The sequence below is a fragment of the Hyaloscypha bicolor genome (assembly GCF_002865645.1).
Source record: "Hyaloscypha bicolor E unplaced genomic scaffold K444scaffold_129, whole genome shotgun sequence".
Taxonomy (NCBI): Eukaryota; Fungi; Ascomycota; class Leotiomycetes; order Helotiales; family Hyaloscyphaceae; genus Hyaloscypha; species Hyaloscypha bicolor.
The window spans coordinates 428,539-447,895 of NW_020194631.1; the positions used below are offsets into that span (position 1 = coordinate 428,539).

General features: G+C 48.6%; 5 protein-coding genes across 5 annotated transcripts; 4 read left to right on the forward strand and 1 right to left on the reverse strand.

Moving 5' to 3' along the window:
* The first annotated feature begins 575 nt into the window (after positions 1-575).
* K444DRAFT_655427 (vacuolar protein sorting protein-like protein) lies at positions 576-3,905 on the forward strand. The gene is made up of 7 exons (XM_024886012.1): positions 576-642; positions 698-949; positions 993-1,112; positions 1,173-1,814; positions 1,867-2,100; positions 2,146-2,481; positions 2,531-3,905. Exons 1-7 carry the CDS (start codon positions 628-630, stop codon positions 3,857-3,859), a joined length of 2,928 nt encoding a protein of 975 aa, XP_024731530.1. The 5' UTR covers positions 576-627; the 3' UTR covers positions 3,860-3,905.
* A 1,782-nt stretch (positions 3,906-5,687) lies between these two features.
* K444DRAFT_617979 (putative Flotillin-like protein 1) lies at positions 5,688-8,422 on the reverse strand. Its single transcript, XM_024881231.1, has 9 exons — positions 8,332-8,422; positions 8,094-8,252; positions 7,994-8,042; positions 7,584-7,847; positions 7,450-7,479; positions 6,834-7,385; positions 6,455-6,751; positions 6,316-6,389; positions 5,688-6,251 (listed from the first exon to the last, which is right to left on the reverse strand). The coding sequence occupies exons 2-9, from the start codon at positions 8,196-8,198 to the stop codon at positions 6,102-6,104; spliced, it is 1,521 nt and encodes a 506-aa protein (XP_024731531.1). The 5' UTR covers positions 8,199-8,252; positions 8,332-8,422; the 3' UTR covers positions 5,688-6,101.
* A 1,406-nt stretch (positions 8,423-9,828) lies between these two features.
* On the forward strand, positions 9,829-10,688 carry K444DRAFT_597618 (uncharacterized protein; the record flags this gene model as incomplete). The annotated part of the gene is made up of 1 exon (XM_024878493.1): positions 9,829-10,688. One exon carries the CDS (start codon positions 9,829-9,831, stop codon positions 10,630-10,632), a length of 804 nt encoding a protein of 267 aa, XP_024731532.1. The 3' UTR covers positions 10,633-10,688.
* A 4,251-nt stretch (positions 10,689-14,939) lies between these two features.
* K444DRAFT_539210 (GroES-like protein) lies at positions 14,940-16,119 on the forward strand (the record flags this gene model as incomplete). The annotated part of the gene is made up of 3 exons (XM_024875606.1): positions 14,940-15,000; positions 15,058-15,281; positions 15,343-16,119. The coding sequence occupies 3 exons, from the start codon at positions 14,940-14,942 to the stop codon at positions 16,117-16,119; spliced, it is 1,062 nt and encodes a 353-aa protein (XP_024731533.1).
* Positions 16,120-17,739: 1,620 nt separating this feature from the next.
* On the forward strand, positions 17,740-19,093 carry K444DRAFT_617988 (short chain dehydrogenase/ reductase-like protein). The gene is made up of 4 exons (XM_024881232.1): positions 17,740-18,101; positions 18,163-18,457; positions 18,514-18,820; positions 18,918-19,093. The coding sequence occupies exons 1-4, from the start codon at positions 18,047-18,049 to the stop codon at positions 19,005-19,007; spliced, it is 747 nt and encodes a 248-aa protein (XP_024731534.1). The 5' UTR covers positions 17,740-18,046; the 3' UTR covers positions 19,008-19,093.
* The last annotated feature ends 264 nt before the right edge of the window (positions 19,094-19,357 follow it).

The window sequence follows — 19,357 nt, forward strand, 5'->3', positions numbered from 1 at the left end:
CCGCATATTCTGGGCTTAAATCCTATCAAACTTTCGAATATGTGATGGCTATAAACGCCCAGCGAACGATTCCCAAAACTTGACTTGATCCAATCCTGTTTGATTTCGCCTGTCTGACATTGAAACCTCTCCTCGATCCTTTGGGGAAAGAGACTTCAAGCGAAGTGTTCGGGTGCGAGTTCAGGTCCATTACGAGTACCCAAGACTAAGAACAGCGGTGCGTTCTGCAGCATCTTGAACGTGATTTAACAATCATGACAGCTCCTTCAGACTTTGACGTTCTGGGATGACAGGAAGCACTGGTTGGAGAAATGTAGACAGCAAATTTGCCGGGTGGGCAGTCTTACTTTGCTAGGTAGGAGCGAGGTAATTGTATACTGATTTGAGTTGCCAGTATCCCACAAAAAGCCTTTGATTATCAGCCGAAGTCTGTTGGTTTTATCCGAATCTGAGGTTGTTGATGATGCGCCCCGCTCCCCAACAAGGTCTAGCTTCTTCAAGCCATTCCAGGACTAGCTGCTTGCTAATCCCTGGACAATCGGCGGCAACGAATGACGACCAGGGACGGACGTCAACTCCTCGACATTTTCTAAACCACAAATGCCATGATTCTCCGGGACTGTTGACATGGCTTTGAGTTCGGTAAGCTGCGAACACTGAAAAGACACTGAGAAAAGAAGGTACTAAAAGCTCGCAGTGGAAAACATTCGATTTCTTCGAGGTCAGCCCAGTCAACCCGCCAGACGATGAGAGCAAGGCCTTCTTCGAGAATAACGAAATCAGCTGCGTATGCTCTGGGTCGGAGAATCTGTTCCTTGGGAGCTACGATGGCATCGTGCGAATTCTCTCATCATCTTTCAAGATCCTGCGAACTTTCCAGGCACACGACATTGGATCGATAACACATATGAAACAGGTGGAGGGAACTTCATTACTGGTTACAATAGCTGTGCGTATGGAACTGGGGGAATTTCAGTGCTCAATGTGTATAGGAAGACATATCCAACGAACCAGTCTTAAAAGTGTGGGCTCTGGACAAGCCGGTGAAGAAGACAGGTTTACCAACTTGCCAGTCGACACTGAGCATTCAGAATGGCCGCAAGCCGTTCCCAGTAGGTCCTTACTATGGCTCTGGACTGCGTGTGTTATTCAAGCCGCTAATGCCTCTTCAGATATCTGCATTTACAGCCCTTGATGATCTTTCTCAACTCGCTGTAGGCTTTGCAAATGGTTCGGTTACGGTGGTACGCGGGGATCTTGTACACGATAGAGGAGCGAAGCAGCGGACCGTTTACGAATCCGAAGAGCCCATCACAGGTGTGGAGTTTCGAGACGAGTCTAGGGTTATTACTCTCTATGTTTCAACGACATCACGCATTCTGAAGCTTGTGATATCTGGGAAGGGCCAAGGACAAGGCGCCCGCGCTATAGAAGACGCAGGTTGTGCTGTGGGCTGTATGACCCTCGACGGAAAAAACGGTGATATTATTGTTGTTCGGGATGATGCTGTCTACTACTACGGGATTGATGGGCGGGGCCCATGCTATGCTTATGATGGCTCGAAAAGCTTGGTATCGGTCTTTGGGGACTATATTGTCCTGGTCTCTCCTCCTGCATCCACAACTTCTTCGACAAAGTCGAACACCCTCCGGCGGTTTGGTGGCGCTCAAGCTGATGTGCTTTTCAATACTTCGACTTTCACAATTCTAGACACGAGTCTGCACTTTATTGCCCATTCGGAATCCTTGGTCTCCCAAGTCAAGACGCTGTTCTCCATTTGGGGCGATCTCTTTGCACTTACACAAGATGGCAAGGTGAAACACTCCTCATCTGAATGATGCGTATGGCGATTAACATGTAGATCAGATCTACCGCTATCACGAGAGATCCCTCCAACAGAGACTGGAGATCATGTATCAGCGCAACATGTTTGTTGCTGCAATAAATCTGGCCCAGAAATCTGGTATGGATGTACAACAGCAGAATGTCATCTTCCGAAAATATGGAGACTATCAGTACCAGAGGCAAGACTATGATGGTGCCATGCAACAATATCTGAAAGCAATTGATAACACTGAGCCGTCCCAGGTGATACGAAAGGTATGTTCTTACAGCATGCTTGGAAATGCATGCTAATCGCACCAGTTCCTGGACACTCAACGAATCCACAATCTCATCGAGTATCTAGAGGAATTGCACGAACACCACAAAGCTACGGCAGACCATACTACCCTCCTGTTAAATTGCTATGCAAAGTTGAAAGACATTGAGAAGCTGGAGAGATTCATCAAATCACCTGGTGATCTCAAGTTTGACCTCGACACGGCTATCTCGATGTGTAGACAAGGAGGCTACTATGAGCAAGCCGCTTACCTAGCCACCAAACACGGCGAGCATGAGCTTGTGGTTGATATCTTGATTGAGGACTCGAAAAAATATGCAGAGGCACTCCAATATATCTGGCATCTAGAGCCAGAAGCTGTAAGTGAGCATCTACGTAGTTTTGAATATACTACTGATCTTAGTCTAGGCATATCCGAATTTGATGAAGTACGCAAGAGTTCTTTTGGAAAATTGTCCAAATGAATCGACACAACTTTTTATTGAATATTTCACTGGGCAGTATCAGCAAAAGAAAGATGTAGTCGTCACACAAGTTGTTGCGCAACAACCGGGCTACGCTGCTGGAGCTGTTAACGCAGTCCAAAATTTGAAGGATCTTCTTCCACTTCCCTATATGAACCCTTCCGCTGTCACATCTCCCGCTACACAAGGCAATGTCGCCGTGGCGATCAGCGATGGTCAACTCATCGAAAACCCCGATCAATTAGCCGCACCATCATATACCCCTCCACAACCTCGGACAGCATTTTCGTCGTTCGTGGATCACCCGGGCGAGTTTATAGTCTTCTTGGAAGCATGTTTGAAGGGAAAAGATCTCAAAGAGCGCGACAAGATTGACCTCTACACCACCCTTTTCGAAATGTATTTGCACAAGTCAAACGAAAAGAGAGGCGCGAATCGGGAAGAATGGGAAGCGAAGGCCAAGAAACTCATCGAAGGAAAGGATATCCCGATCGACACATCGAACGTGCTCTTGCTATCTCATCTCTCCGACTTCCGTGACGGAACCACCCTCGTCCGCGAGCAAGCTGGACTACGATTCGATATTTTCCGATCTTATACATCTGCCAAAGACACTAGAGGAGCTATCAAAGCGCTGAAGAAATATGGTCCAGAAGAACCTCAGCTCTACCCTGCAGCACTATCATATTTCACATCAGATCCGAAGATCCTTGAAGAAGCTGGCGATGAACTGGACGCTGTTCTTGAGAAGATCGATGAAGATGGCTTGATGGCTCCCTTGCAAGTCATTCAGACTCTCAGTACGAATGCGGTGGCCACAATGGGAATGGTGAAAACTTATCTTCAGCAAACCATTGAGCGCGAACGGAAAGAAATCGCTTCAAATCGACGACTCATCTCTTCCTATCGCAACGAAACCACAGACAAACGGCAGGAAATGGCGGACCTGAGCAGCAAACCGCAGACATTCAACAACACCCGATGTGCGTTCTGCGGCGCACCGCTGACTTTGCCAACGGTGCACTTTATGTGCAAACACAGTTTCCATCAGGGATGCTTGAATATGGAGGTTGGAGAGAACGGCCAGGTCGAAGGAGCTTGCACCGTTTGCAAGAAGGACAATGATACGATCCGGGCGATTAGGAAGGCGCAAGATGAGAGTGCTGATAGGCATGATATGTTCTTGGATGCATTGGCACGGAGTCACGATAAATTCTCCACGATCAGCGAGTTCTTTGGGAGAGGCGTAATGGAGGTCCCATCTGTAGACTGAGAGTAGGTACGAAACCTAAATAATAAACCTCATGACTGTCGCCGACCGCTTCACTTGAACTGAGTTCGACCCCCCCCCCCCCCCCCCCCCCCCCCCCTCCCAATCTGCCGCTTCATTTACGGATCAAGCGGGAATATACCCCAAAGGGAAGCCACATAATCCCGAAGATCCGGAGACGATCTCTTAGGGAAGGTATCTCTTTTTGTTGCAAGTCTTCTTTTTGCGCCACTTCGTCATATTCAATTCTGTCAGCGGAAGCGTTCTTAGGTCCCGCGTTGGCGCCGGCACTTACGCCAACATGCATGAGTTTTCCACCAGCTAAAAGCTTACTATTCTAGGAATTGAGGCCTTGCTTAATGTATTTGAACTTTTCCATTGAATTCCGGCCATCTATGGCATCCTGAAGCGTTTCAAAAGCTTCAAATTGTGCAAATCGTAGGGATATTCAAAAGTGGTTGACCTATGCTCACGTGATCAATATCGACCTTGCCATGGTAACTTTCCCTTTGCGACCCCGTCATGAATATAAGTCGGTACAAGGTGTCTACTGGTTTTCTTTCTTTCCAATTGTCTTGTGACAACTCGAGCTTGCTGAGAATCGCGGTGCGGCTTCCTCGCACAAATTCATTTTCTACTATGCGTAGTGACGGTACCACAATTTAGCTCCTATAGTTGAGATACAGTCGGTATCTAAATGTTAGATTTAGAATATCGTATAAGGGTGCTGATTCAGACTGGGTAAAGAGATGTATAAGAAGACTTGAGATTGTCATCACTGAGGAGCATCAAATTCACTTCACCACTTACAACATCCTTGCAGCCCTTGCTTGCACTTGAGCTCTCGTGAAAGACTTCTACACATCTCTATTGTTCGAATACAAACACAAGTCTCTTCCTCCCATAGCGGATCTCCGGGAATTGATAGTTCCCTGTACCGCGAGAGGAAAGCTTTTACATACAACCACTCCTCTTACATTCCTTCGACACTCATCGCTTCAAAAGAACTTTCAAATATATCGCCAAGTCGAAGAGAAACGTAATTCCTTTGCTCTGTACGACAACAGATCTTCGACAAACGACATTCCTTTACACTTCACCAAAAAGTCTTTTATCCTCTCCTGACAGGCAAGCTCGCCAAATAGCATTTTCCAAAAATCCGAGACAAGACTCAGCCGATGCTCTCAAGCAACACTACAACTTCTTAACAGCTTAACGGCTTAACAGCAATCAATAAAATGAACTTCCTCACTTCAAACTTCACCACTACAACTTCAGCACAAACTCAACTACTGGAAACAATCCTGCAAATGCACCCAATCGACACAACATTCTTCACCCCACAGACCTTAACCTACGCAACCATCGCCACGATCTGGTGGTTGAGGATCGTGTGCTGGTATATAACTACCGATGATGGGGGAGTGGTGTTCCAGAGGATATTGGCAGCGGAGGCGGAGGGGGAGCGGGAAGTGATTGGGGAGGTGGAGATGGGAGCGACGGAGATGGCGGTGTGTGGATGGGTGATGGCGGTTTTAGCTTGTGCTTGGGGGTTGGGTTTGGTTGGTTAGGGGGGGTAATGAAGAGATTATGGATAGTGGTGGATTTTGGTGAGCGGGTACAAAAGGGGAATTAAAGGGAGTTGGTGGGATTCGATTAGAAGACGGGATTGATACAATCGAAACTTCAGAGATGGAGGGTTGGTTACTAGAAAAGACTGGTGTTGGATGATGGACGAATGGATGGAGGAAAATGAAAGACTATATAGAAATGAATCAAGTATTCTTTGACAAACACTCGACTTTTGGTGAGCGGCGCTGAGGCCACCTGGTCGGCGTTATTGTTAGCTCAAGCTCGACTACTCTCGTGTAGCGCAGATGAGTTCTTTTTGAAAGAGTCAGAAGCCTATTGCTTGGGCCAAGAAGTGTTGTTCCATGTGGTGGTAATGGAGCAGACATCTTCTCTCATACATAAATAGTCTCGATGGTTTTGAGAATTATTTTATTCCGCCGTTTGACTACTGTACAAGCAAGACCGAAGTAAAACGCCAATTCCAAACGCTTGATGCAACCAAGGATGTCCGATGAGGCAGTTGCGAAAATGATCCCGCAGAGAAGCTATGCATGCAACAAAGTGGAGAGAAGGGAAAGAGGGACTGTATATGAACAAAAGAAAACAATCAGCACCCCAGCAACACTCGATATTCGTATGTTTTCCCTGTCCCTGGAGATTCAGCGTTGAGCCCTCAAGTTGCTTTAGCACCAAGACCGTTGACGGGCTTCCCGTTAACTTCGCGGTCCGAGATCTGACCAGCAAGCTTTCCAAATTGCCATTCAGGTAAAACGACGCCTGCTTGTTCATTAATAGTCGACATGAGAGGTGGCAACATTTGATACTGTTCAGAAGTTAGCCCATGATTGTTGCATGTTTCCACGGCAAATTGGTGGTGGAAAGCTTACCATGTTGCGAATACTGTTCACCCCACCCATTGAACCTTCAGCACCACCAGCTTGTTCGCTGCCGGCTTGAGCACCTGTGGTAATCGGAATAATCAGTAAATTCTCGACGACTCCATGAGAATTGTGTCAATTGAATTACCTGTGTTCCAAATGGTCATCTTGGGATTGAGACCGCGAACAGCGTCGGCGTTTGCCTTGGCCAGTTGTGTGTAAACACCCTTCTCAATCATGAGGTATTGAATAAGACCAGCTGGGCCACCGAAAGCGTGAGAGAGATCTGCATAGGCTCCAGCCATGGCGGACATGCCAGCGGCCTCCTTTTGCTGCCTGACAAGCAAAGCCTCGGCGTCCTTGGCGGCAGCAAGGAAGCGGGCCTCAGCTTCAATTCGGACTTTGTAGGCATGGGCATCGGCTGCCTTCTGCTCACTGTAAAGTGCTGGATGTACGTCAGTCAAGCAGTACAATGGTAAAGACAAGAGGAAGGGTATCCCAGAGCAAAGAGGCAGAGTTAAGCATACCTGCATTGGAGCGAGCTTGCTCTTCATAGTTCTTAGCGTCAGCAGCCTGTTGCTTAGACTCTCTGGCGATGGTTGCCTTCACGACATCCGTAGCTCTCAATCGCTCAAGCTCGGTCTGAGCACGCTTGGTCTCGACCTCCTTTCGAAGCTCTTCGTCACGAGCTTCTGTGGCACGTGTTGCCTCGATTTGTGCGATATTGACATCCCTGTTGAAAGCTGTCTTGCGGGTTGCGAGGGTAGCCTCGGCCTTGGCCTTCTCGCTGTCTCGCTCAGTCTTCTGTACCGCAGTCTCGGCGTTGATCTTTGCGATTTCACGATTCTGTTCTCCCTGGCGGGCGGCTTCACCGACATTACCCTTTCGTTGAGCTTCAGCAACATCAATACGAGCCTGATTGATAGCACCCTCATGTGCCTTTCGAGAGAGAGACTCGAAGTAGCTTGACTGAGGGGCATCGCGGAGCTCCTTAACGTTGGCATTGTAAATTTTGAGACCAAATTGGTCCAATTCGCCCTGGATGTTTCTGAAAATGCGTCTCTTGAATTCCTCACGTTCTAAGAGAACGAGAATGTTAGTATCGTTCTGTTTATGAAACCATTGAAAGGGTTGCGGGTTTACCGGTAAAGATCTCTTCCATTGTCATAGAGCCTGTTCTATTGTTAGTGCTAAAAGTCCCAAAACGAAAGGTATCGAGACTTCGAACGACTTGAAAGCTCCTGGATGACCTAAGAAGAGAAGTGGCAATTACTTACTAACAAGAACACGAGTCTCGCCCTCAATAATACCCTTCACGATGTTCTCGATGTGCTGTCCCTTGCTGGCACCTTTGGCCTCTCTCTCAGCATCTGCAAGAAGCATTGCATACTTCATGAGTGCATCTCCGTGATCCTCGGGGTTATGCTCAAGATGTCCAGTATCACGAGGAGCTTGGCTGGCGGCCGCTCCACGTTGATTGACATCTGGACCAACGGTGAAGACAACAGGAAGGAGGAATTGCAACTTTTCTCGGGTCATCGCTACCATCGAATTAGTACTTAAACTGAATAAGGGGCTTAAGAGCTGAGGCTCCCAAGACAAATATGCATGCCCGGCTCTCGTGAAACTCTCGGGATTTAGGCTCTCAGAGAAGGAAACAGTAAAATATTATGAGAAAAAGTCTTACCCTGAAGATTCATGGAGTAGTCGTGCGGCTGGATGCTGAAGCGTTGGCACTACAGAGTGTTAGAATTAGCTGCAGATCGGGGTCATCGACAGTTGCTTACTCGTTGGAAAGGCCAAACCCAAGCACTTTTGACGATCTTGAGGGTCTTGATTCCAGCGCCAGTGATGGCGAGATACTCGTCCGGGGAGGCGATTGTGTAAACCATCTTGAATGATTTCTTAACGTATGCTTGAGATTATCAAGTTGAATGACAGCGATACTGAATGCGATGAGTGATTGAAAGTAAGTTGGTTCGTTGGTTGTAGTCGGTGATCGGTGTTGACGAAAAAGATGCTTACGCTGTTGAAAGAAGGGTGACGGGGGAAACAGAGAAGTCTTAAATAGATTCTTGGGATTGGCGAATTAGGAATTGAGGAGAGAGCCGCTATTTCCCTCCTGAGTTGAGTTAGTATGGATCCTTAACGATCTCATGATCAATTAGCTCGAACCAAGACTTTAGTATTCACCTGGTGCAATATTGATTGGGCCCGAAAGCTCAACCAACTCGTATATGGTGAGGCAAGACTAGGCTGTTTGAGTTTACAGCAGTTCACTTTTCAAGGCAGATAGACGGAGCTTCGCTCAAATGATGAGGGCTGAGGAGTAATTAAGTTTGGAATGGGATTATTCAAGAGAGAAAGCAAAAATGTTCTGGTATGACCTACCAGACATCCATCAGATGCTTTATGGATGAGAAGCAAGCGGGGCTGACAGTTGTCAGAATCGGCGCAATCAGCGTTCGAAACGTACGCCAATAATGCCGCAGCAATCCTTCGCACCGTGACGAACTGGTTTCCATTTTCTGCACAGCAGCTGGGCGTTTTAGGATACATCCAGAGGGTTGAATTGGACAAAGAGAGGGGGCAATGCATTCGCCGTGGCATCCGAGCTCAGCCTCGTGGCCAATAGCGTTTCTGACGCATCCCTGCAGCGACTGAGGCACTGCCGCAATCCGATTATCAGAGCACGCTGGCACCCATAATCAAAGGCCATGTGCCCAGTGTGGTCCTATGGGCCGCATCATGGCTGAATTTGGGAGTGGGTGGACGGCATTGATGTCAGAATTGCTATGGAGAGTGAAGTGAAGTATCGAAGAGAGATCTCGCCTCGCCAAGCAGTCCGACATGAAGACTAGTGCCCGTTGTTGTGTTACCAGCTCAGACCAAAGCATCCCGTGATAGCTGAGCCTCCTTCCAACTCGAACAGTTCGAGAGGAAAGACCAACTCCGCACTTCCAACGCGCGCTTGGTTCCTCCGAGTTGGGCTGCATGTGAGGCAGACAAAGTTCACAGAACTCTCCGAAGAAACCGCATCATTTTCCGGGGTCCTGATCCTCATTCCCACCTCGCCCACTTATTTACCAAGGCAGCAATGTTTGAAGAGAGATCTCCCCCCCCTTTTCAACGGCAAAAGTACGCCACTTCTACTGAACCCCTCACAAATCGGGCATTGCTCACCACTTAGCCTCAGTACCCGAATCTATCCAGGTCTCCAGCTACTCGGTCTTGGGGATCAAAATACTTTTTGCATTTGGCAAACTCGCTCACCCCGCCCCAATTCTCTCTTCAGCTGGGCTCCAACTTCCAAGCGTGCTTTCCTATCTTTCGCACAAACTCCTCGAATCCTTCTAGAAACCATCAAAACGTCATATAATTGAATCGTACCTTCCAAATCAGGTGACTTTCAATCCAGACCAAATCTCCAGGTGCTCCACATCACAGTGACACCGTCCTCCATCGTCATCACCAACCTCAATACACTCCCTAATATCAATAATCATGGATTCAAAGGACCCCATGGGTCCATCGAGCTCCCGCAACGACGAAGCAGCACCTCCATCGTACTCCGAAACCGTATCCAGCAAATACATCTCCGACGCCTCAACCTCACAATACTACTCCTTGCAAATTCAATCCCAGCTCCACGACCTAACGACCACCATCTCTTCCCTCCAAACGCAGAAGACCCTTCTCTCGCACGCCCAGGACGAGAAAATCCTCTCCCTCCTCACCCAACAGATCCAGCTCTACCTCTCCGACTTCGCCAAGACTGGTCTCCAGAAGGGAACGCTTATCCTAGTCCCAGCCCAAGGCCTCGAGGATCCGAATGCTTTGCCGATGGAATACGACTTCAAGGATCCGGAAGAGCACGACCGGGTCGTTAGAGTCAGAGATAAAGAAGAAGGTGAGTATGGTGGTGGACAAAAGTGGTTTTGGAGGGATGAAGACATGGCGATACGATTGGCAGGCTACCTGAGACCCAAGCCTGACCCGAAAACCATGGAGCTTCCTCCGAGGAGGGAAGGGATTGTTGCTCAGCAGGAGCAATCGGAATCCAGCTCAAGTTCTGGGAAGTGGTCTTGGAGTAGAAAGAAGAGCAGTGCGAAGGCTGCGGAGAGGCCGCCGCTGGTGGAGTCAAGGAATGATACCAAGGTTGTTTCTGATGTCAAGATGCCTAGTCGAGATACCGAGGATAAGGTGGATATGAGTGTCGAAGCTGAGGAAGTCGTCTTTAGAACAGAGAATGACCTTGGTATATTTGGAACGGAGAGGGGTTGGGGTGTAGTGCTTAAATTGAAAGTCATCCCGGGTAATCGGTAAAGTTCTCTTGACTTAAAATCACATATTGACCCTTCGTTCTTCCTCATTCTGCGAGTGGAAAAAACTAATTTTTCTGTGTCACCGCCTTGGCATCAGGTTACAAAAACCTGACCGATCCTCAAATCTCAAGAGAAGAAAGGGATCTCTCTCCTCACATCTACTCATAATTTCCAATAGGGATAGCTTAATTAACTAACCGTATCGAATCACCAACATTTCATTCATCGAGACCAAAGAGGACTGCTCGATTCCTTTGTGAAGAGCTACATCATAGACACTTGATGAGAACGCGCGCATTTAAAGAACAAGGGGCTACCGGAAAATCGAACACGATTCAGAAATGGATTTCAAATTTATCAAAGAATTCTCAATCCAAGTTTAGATACCCTTTTCAATCAACATCTACCCATTCGTCCAATGCCTTAGTTTCTGCTAATAAACCCTCCACCTTTCTCACAATTTGCAAGCCACACGGCACGCCTCAACCAAACAACAACCCCAATTTGTTGAACTGAGTGAGGTGAGGAGCAAGTAGATTGCGAAGTGAGGGCTAGCCCCTAGCTAAATATAGGGTGAGTACAAAGCCTTCCTTTAGATGTCTCTCTCCATTTATGCATCACTCTTTGTGGCACACTCCAACACAATTCCAGCCCACGGTCCCAGCAACCCGGAGCCCAGTCATCCTCCACTTTCTTGCCCCTCTTTTGCCATCGCCAATACGTCCCGTGCTTCGTGTGGTCGGTTTGCAATTCCGATCTATTTCTTAGGCAGTGTGGTTTCCCAGGCATGGGTTGGGTGAGGTAGTATTCAAGTGGGAAGGGGCGATGGCTGAAATAAGGTTTAAAGTGGCTTCAACGCACTCAAAATGGCATCCTGAATTGCTGGATGCCATAAGCATGCTGAGTAGGAAATTCCGCGTCTGTGTGATACCTCATCCTGCCAGATCCCGTTGTCCAAGTCCCCATCACACAAGAGTCTGCGTGGGAGGCCCCGTGTGTTGCACACGCAAAGAGGAGACTGCACACTGTAGATCGAAAAAAGTGGATTCTTTCTTAATCCACCATCATGGCCCGTCCGTCTTCCTTTTACTGACGTCCATCCAGTGAATTGTGGTGATTTGTGAAAGTTGCGACAATACCACAATAACTTTGGCGAAGGCGGGGAAAATGTTGATGCGGCCGCAGGGGTACAGTAGTGAAGTGGGGACGTGCACGACCCCCCACCCCGCCCTCCTTTTTGAGGAGCTAAGCGAGCTACTCGTCACCTCGAGAGACGGAGTCGAGTGTTTGGTCGTACAGCATGCGGTATTTGATGGCGGTGGTTGGAGTAGTAGATTGGTTCTGTGGCGAGAGATTGCCTGCCATATGGGCGTGAAGAATATCCCGATGACCGTTCATAAGGCACAGGAATGGAGACAACGTTTCGAGCGTAATTGTCGATGGAGAGAGGATGGCAAGAAAACCGCCGCAATGGCTGCATTGAGTGAGCTCCTGTGGGCCGTGCCTACAAATCTTGAAGTCATTTGCTTGCAAGCCGGTTGTCTAGGTCCTTGACAACAACATCACCTACTATTCCCAACTCGAGAAGCTCAATCCATCTTCAACCCTTCAAACCTTAACTTATGGAATCTTCCTAATCCACGGTTGTTACCACTGCCATTTCAGAACCCCTCGGCTCTCGGCTTACAGGCGCTCTCCTGATAGACCCAGCAAGAAGACCGGAAGCTCACCCCTTGGAGTTGAAGATAGTTGAGCTCTAACTCATGTCCATGACATTCTTTCAAGAGCAAGCTTCCTGGAACTGCTTTGGATACGGAGCACTTCTTCGATGTTTCCGAGACATCCCGGTCCCCTCTGCTGACTACTATGGGCCCGGTACAACTTTCCAGGCAATGGGAGTCAAACACTCTCACCTCATGACACAACTGCAAATTGGGTCAAAGGTACAGGTGAGAGCCGCGGACCTCGAGCGCGTCCCTTATGGCTACCGATCCGCAGTGGGTTGCCAGGTTGGTCGTCTCGTCCATAAAGTCGAAGGACCAGAGTACGGTTCCTCTGTGCACGTCTTCCTGACCATTCGCTACGTCCTGGCATCTCCTAAGCGCTTTGAGTCACATTTCGAGAAGTGATGCCCTTGATTTTGAAGCTCCGCGAAATTAGAAGCCCCGAAAACACTGTGTAACTCGATTGCTACGAAGCTCGCGAGTGCAAATGAGTTTCAATAGCTATCCACTTGTGGGCGTCGGGATTCCGTGATATTCTGCACCAAACGGGCGCATTTATTTTCATAATAGCGAAGTGCCCTATCGTTGTTTCGATCGGTCGATACTAGCGTTGAGCTTTCTGAGCCAAACTAGCTAGATGGATAGGTCAAATATCAAGACTCTTTCGTACTCTATTTCTCGTATTTGAAGTGACTTGAGATTTATCCAGGATTGATTGAGGGAGAATGTGAAATTGTGCTGATGATACAGGCTCGCAGTGGACAATAAAAGCGATGCTAATGTTGAATGTACTCAATCAAGTTGGACATTGGAAGGAGACGCTTTTAAATGTTCCAGAACATCATAGACAATAGATGGCAGAAGACATTAAATGTACCATAAATCGAAAGAACTATGAGAAGGAAAGTATCTACAATGTCTCAAGTTGACTTGGGACATTAACAACTGCCACTTTTGTTGTCTAGTGTGAGGCAGGAGGGAGGAGAGCCCCCCAGCTGCCATCAAGGCGTCATAGGTAGCCAAGAAGGTTGCTCTCTTCAAAAGTATAAAGACCTTTCAGCAAGTCGCTGTCAAGGAGTCGGCCTTCTCCCATCTCGATGTCGTGACCTGTGTTACAGGTGGAAAGAAAAGACGATGGTCAGAATTGGCAGGTCCCACCTGGGACTAGCACACTCGCTGCTCTTGCCAGCGCCGGAAATAGGCCATGGATCAGACCACTTTCTTGACTTCGAAATCATCGTCATCGGCACCGCCCAATTCTCCGGTGCAGAGTCCAGAAAGGAGGCCAGTACGTAGTTGGTCCCTATTCTTGGTAGTTTTTACGCTCATACGGAGTACTCGCCTTCACAGGCTCAGAGGTGGCGTGAGTCTCCACAGCTTTCATCCTTGCCTCCCTCACCAGCTTGCATGAGAGCTGGCGGTGGACCGAGACTCCGAATGCCCTCCTACCCGACTCAAGACTCTGCACATCTCAGGAGTCCTCAACATTTGCGGCTCTTCCTGAGCTCCGCTCGCCTTGCCTTCGGATCAAGGGTTCAAACATCCTGCACGAACATGAGTCATGCTAGCGACCCCGCATACTAAAAGGTTCTACTTTGGTCCGGGAAGTTCTGAGAGCTGGTTCTACCCCGCAAGGGGCGTTACTCCAAGTGGTTTCGACTCTATCCATCAAACCTTGAAGCCAAGGGAGAGATCCACGCTCTTCGCCCTCTTGGGAACGGCCAGACGGGGGACGTGGACCACGGAAAAGCGCCGCAAATCGTTTCACGCTGATCCGGGATCGGGAACCGGCTCTTTGTGCCATCAACGCTTGTCAACCAATCATCTCCACAGCGCCTCAGCCCGGAACGTGGCGCCTGCCTGCACCCCTTGCAAACACTGTAAGACTCTGCCCACTGCCCAGCAAACCACGCCACTTCTTCGATAAGCCAACATCATCCGAGGGACTAGGGACCCCCATGGCAGAACGTCATAGCTCGAAGGAAGAGCGGAAAGTGTCCTGCAGGTGCATGCCAATTCAATGCTTCAAATAATGGGACTTTGCTTCATACGTAGGATGCAGGTTTTTGCGGAGACAACGTGCGTCCGGAAGACGCCCTTGTCCGCCCTTGGCCCGGGTCCTCGCTTGGTTCAACCCATCTCTCCCCTTCCTTTGGAGCTCAGCTCCAGGATCCAACAGAACTAACGGTGCAGCGGATCTTGATCTCGATCACAGGAACGAAGCTGGGAAGCTTTAGAGAGCGCTAAGGGGTCAAGAAGGACAAGAGGAGGACAACCAAGGGCGAATTTGCTCGGATAGGGCAGGAGCAGGCATCAGAGCTTGGGGCCGGCGTGATGGACGCTCCATTTTCAGGTGGGGGTACCTGTTAGTCCGGGAGGAGGGGTGTCGAAGTGTTCTAACAAAGTGGCATGTTTCTTCAGAAGGAATATAAGGAGAACAGGATTGCCGCATGGTAAATCTTTCACTTCGATCACTTGAGTCCATACATACAAGCAGTTTCAACTTGTGCAATACAACATACATTCCCAATTTTCTAAACAAATAAAAGCAACTTCAACCAAAAAAACCACACAAACACTCATAATGCCATCACCACGAATCCCAACTGAGCAATGGGCACAGGTTGTCGAGAAGACCGGAGGACGTGAGTATCACTCATGCCAGATTTTTGTTTTTCTTGAAGGATTCTAATGATCCATAGCTGTCGTCTACAAGAAGATCCCAGTTCAAAAGCCCGGCCCAGATGAAGTTCTCATAAACATCAAGTACTCCGGTGTCTGCCACACCGATCTCCACGCCGTCAACGGTGACTGGCCATTGGCAACGAAGCTCCCATTGGTCGGTGGACACGAGGGTGCTGGTGTTGTTGTAGCCCGAGGTGAACTCGTGAAGGACGTTGAGATTGGTGATTATGGTGGAGTTAAGGTATACATCCAATATTCGAGAATCAAAATTTAAACGGCCGCTCAACTAATGTGTGATTTAGTGGATCAACGGCTCCTGCCTCAACTGCTCTTTCTGCCAACAATCAGACGAGCCGCTCTGCGCCCAAGCCCTCCTTTCCGGCTATACTGTCGACGGGACATTCCAACAATACTGCATTGCCAAGGCCGCACATATGGCACGTATCCCCAAGGACTGCGACCTTGAGGCCATTGCACCAGTCCTGTGCGCCGGTATCACCGTCTACAAGGGATTGAAGGAGTCGGGAGTCCGCCCAGGCCAGACCGTCGCAATCGTTGGTGCTGGTGGTGGACTCGGATCATTGGCTTGCCAATATGCCAAGGCCATGGGTCTCGATATCATTGCCATCGATGGCGGTGCTGAGAAGAAGGAGATGACTGCCAAGCTGGGTGCTGGTCACTACGTGGACTTCCAGACAAGCAAGAACCTTGTTTCGGATGTCAAGGCTGCCACTTCTGATGGTCTTGGACCTCACGCCGTTATCTTGGTCGCGGTCAACGAGAAGCCATTCCAACAGGCTGCTGAGTACGTCCGACCACGTGGTACAGTCGTTGCCATCGGTCTCCCCGCCGGTGCCTACCTCCGTGCCCCAGTCTTTGAGTCCGTCATCAAGATGATCACAATCAAGGGTTCATACGTCGGTAACAGACGTGACTCTGCTGAGGCCATCGAATTCTTCCGCCGCGGCCTGATCAAGGCTCCATACAAGTCTTGCGGTTTGAGCGAACTGAACAAGGTGTACGAGTTGATGCACGAAGGCAAGATCGCCGGAAGATACGTCGTTGATACGTCAAAGTAAAGGGATCTTATGGTCGAGAAAATGAACTCTGGGGGTGATGATCAAGCGTCACTTGCTTCGATAAGCAGTTAATTCTGGATAGGGTTCTTGGTTGGGGTTGTATATATTTTAGGAATAGAATTGATCATGAAACCATACTGTAATCTTTGCCCTGATCTATTTTGAGGAGACAGAACTGTTGCAGTCGTTGCTAAATTTGTATGCTGACCCCTGGATGGCTAAAGACGATGTGACCAACCAGACGGCTTTTTCTGCCTCATCCCACCTCGCACGGACCTCAAGGAGTCCTTGGTGGAATTCTGGGACACCGGGCGGACGTAAAGTATGTAAATAGACACGGCAATACGGTACGCTCGAATGTCTCAGCACAGCTTCATTTGGGGCTCAAAGGAAGTGGCTGGAAAAATGAGAAAATGTCATAACTGCAACCACCAATACGCATCGAGACAATGAAACGGCATCCAGTTTCAGTGTCTTGTTACACGTCTCTCAATATCTAATAATCTCACCGGAAATGAGCAGTCTCATCCTGCAAATACTGCAGTGTTGATTCTCGAACCTCGAGTGTGGAACATCTAGAACTGTAGACGGCCCTTTGCCCGCCAAATTCATGTCCTGCACGGAAGTAATTCCATTACACCAAACATCAGCATTATAGATGCCCTGCCTACGGGTGGAGTTCCCAAGTGAAAACTTCAGAATGGGATTTCCACGGAGCAACCGGCACGAAGACTCCCTTGGTGAGAGTTGGGCGCTTCTTGATGCTTTGTTAACCAGATCGAAGGCTCAGCAATGCCAGAGGCGGACTTGAAGCATGCATACACGCTAAGCTTGCGCTACAGCTGAGTTCCACGACATCAAGCAATCGTTGCTGTCGTTGCTGGGTTCGGAGTGTTGATACAATCTCCGACAGATGATCCATCCCAACGCAGAAAAGTGTGTCCAAGCGAATGCCCACGAACATTAGAAGACAACCGGCTGGAGAGGGCCCAAGAGAAGGTACTCCCAAAGCACCTCGCTCAACTTCCAACTCTGGACATCTAAAGGGCGCAAGGCCCCGAACTTCTCGAACTATCCACTTGCAGATTTGAGTAAGCCGTAGCCAACATCTCGAATTAGCAACAGCGCCGTCACGTGTGAAGTATTGTAATGTCAATGGAATTACCAACAGCAACTGGGGCTGACACCAGTGTCAGCCCATATCTGCAAGCAAGCAGTTCTCTGGGATTTGTTGCATATCGCGCGTCCAGCAAGTGTAGTACAAGAAATCTGCCGCGCTTGCGTTTGAAGCCATACTCACATTTCTCCGGAACAAGCATCCGGACCAACCCCGAACCTCGACTCGAGGGTACCAAGTGTGCAGTGTCAATTTTCAAGACTTCGAGGTTGGAGGCAAACACTTCGTTCCCAACTAGATATGCAAGTAAGGCTCCAAGTTCAAGACAGACACTCGTGTGGATACTTGGGCACAACTCGCAGTATTTGTAAGGACATTGAAAAGGTTTTCTGTTGATCATCAGGCTTTCGATTCGAAGGGATGAACCTAAGCGCAGCACGTGAATGGCCCACTTTTAAGTTTCCAACCCCTGTCAGCTGTGTTTTCAACTTCGAGAACATCATCAAAAATCAATGCTCCACAGGGAACAGAAAACCGTGTTTAGAATTGACGACAATGTCCTTGTCTCACATTTACAAATTGTCAACTGCTACGGTAAGGTAACACTCATGTGTTGACTAATCCATCGGCCTTAAGGTAGTAAATTGCATCATCAAACACTCCGAACCAGCATTATCAATCATCAATTACTGATATTGCAGCCTCCCCCGCCACCCAATTGCTCAAAGTCCCCCTCTTTCCTCTCCTCCACACATGTCAACAGCTTCTCAACGTCTAACTACCACAAGAAATCACCTTCAATTACCCGACATGGCAGCAGCAACTAACTTCTACAGCATCGTTGCTGGAGTTGGCGCCGGAACAGGTACCTACTCTCTCTTCTCACTAAGCATTACATTATTTGAAGCTAATTCTCACGTCAACAGGCCGCTCAGTCGCGCTGAAATTCGCAAAGACCTATCCGGTCGCCCTTCTCGCCCGCAACCCAGCCAATTACGAATCCATCGTCAAAGAGATCAAAGCCGCCGGCGGCCAAGCAATCGGGATCTCGACTGATGTCTCCTCCGAGTCCTCCGTCAAGAACGCCTTCGCAGAGATCCAGAAGGAGTTCAAGGGCAAGAAGCTCGCGGCGGCAATCTACAACGTCGGTGGTCGGTTTGTCAGGAAGCCGTTCTTGGAAATGACTTCGGAGGAGTATGAGGCTGGCTATGAGGCCAATGGGTATACGCTTTCTCTTCAGTAAGATTAGAAGCTTGTGCTGATACCGGATCTTGTAGAAAGGGATTCTTCCTCTTTGCCCAAGCGACCCTGCCTCTTCTCCTTGAATCTGTGCCGGATTCCACACATCCTCCTTCTTTGATCATTACAGGTGCTACGGCATCACTCCGAGGATCTGCGAATATGAGCTCCTTTGCGAGCGGTAAGTTTGCATTGAGGGCTACGGGACAGAGTCTTGCAAGGGAGTTTGGACCTAAGGGCGTACATATTGCGCATGCTATAATTGATGGTGTGATTGATATCCCAAGGACCAAGGAATGGCCTGTTAATGAAGGCGTTGACGATGGTAAGATTAGTAGTGATGCTGTAAGTCTCCTCCGAATCATATGCCTGGACAAGATGAAGCATATAAGATGATTGGAAGAAGTAGTTATAGAGCTTGGGCTGACTTTCTTTTCTATAGATTGCCGATTCTTACTGGTATTTGCACACTCAACCGAGGTCCCACTTCACTCAAGAGCTTGATGTTCGTCCTTATGTGGAGAAGTTCTAGGTACATAGATACAATGAAGAAACGTGGAAATAATACCTTTGTATCTTTTCTTAGCAGACATCTGTGAAGTGCCAGATACGAAGACATGCAAGCCACTGATGATCGAACATAATATGATTGAAAATGTGCCTCACCATCAAACTCTCAACTTCAAAGATAGAGATCTAGAGGAAAGTCTGCAGGCGAGAGAGTCTTTCGTCCGAAGACGAGGACAATGTAATCCGTCTGCGCCAGTCGTATACCTCGAAAATCATGAAAGCCCGTAAGGAGATTGACGCGGAGATAATCTAGCGCTTGCAAAAAACATCGCAGAAGGAAAAAAAATCCTGTTTTAGGTAAGTAGGGGCTGC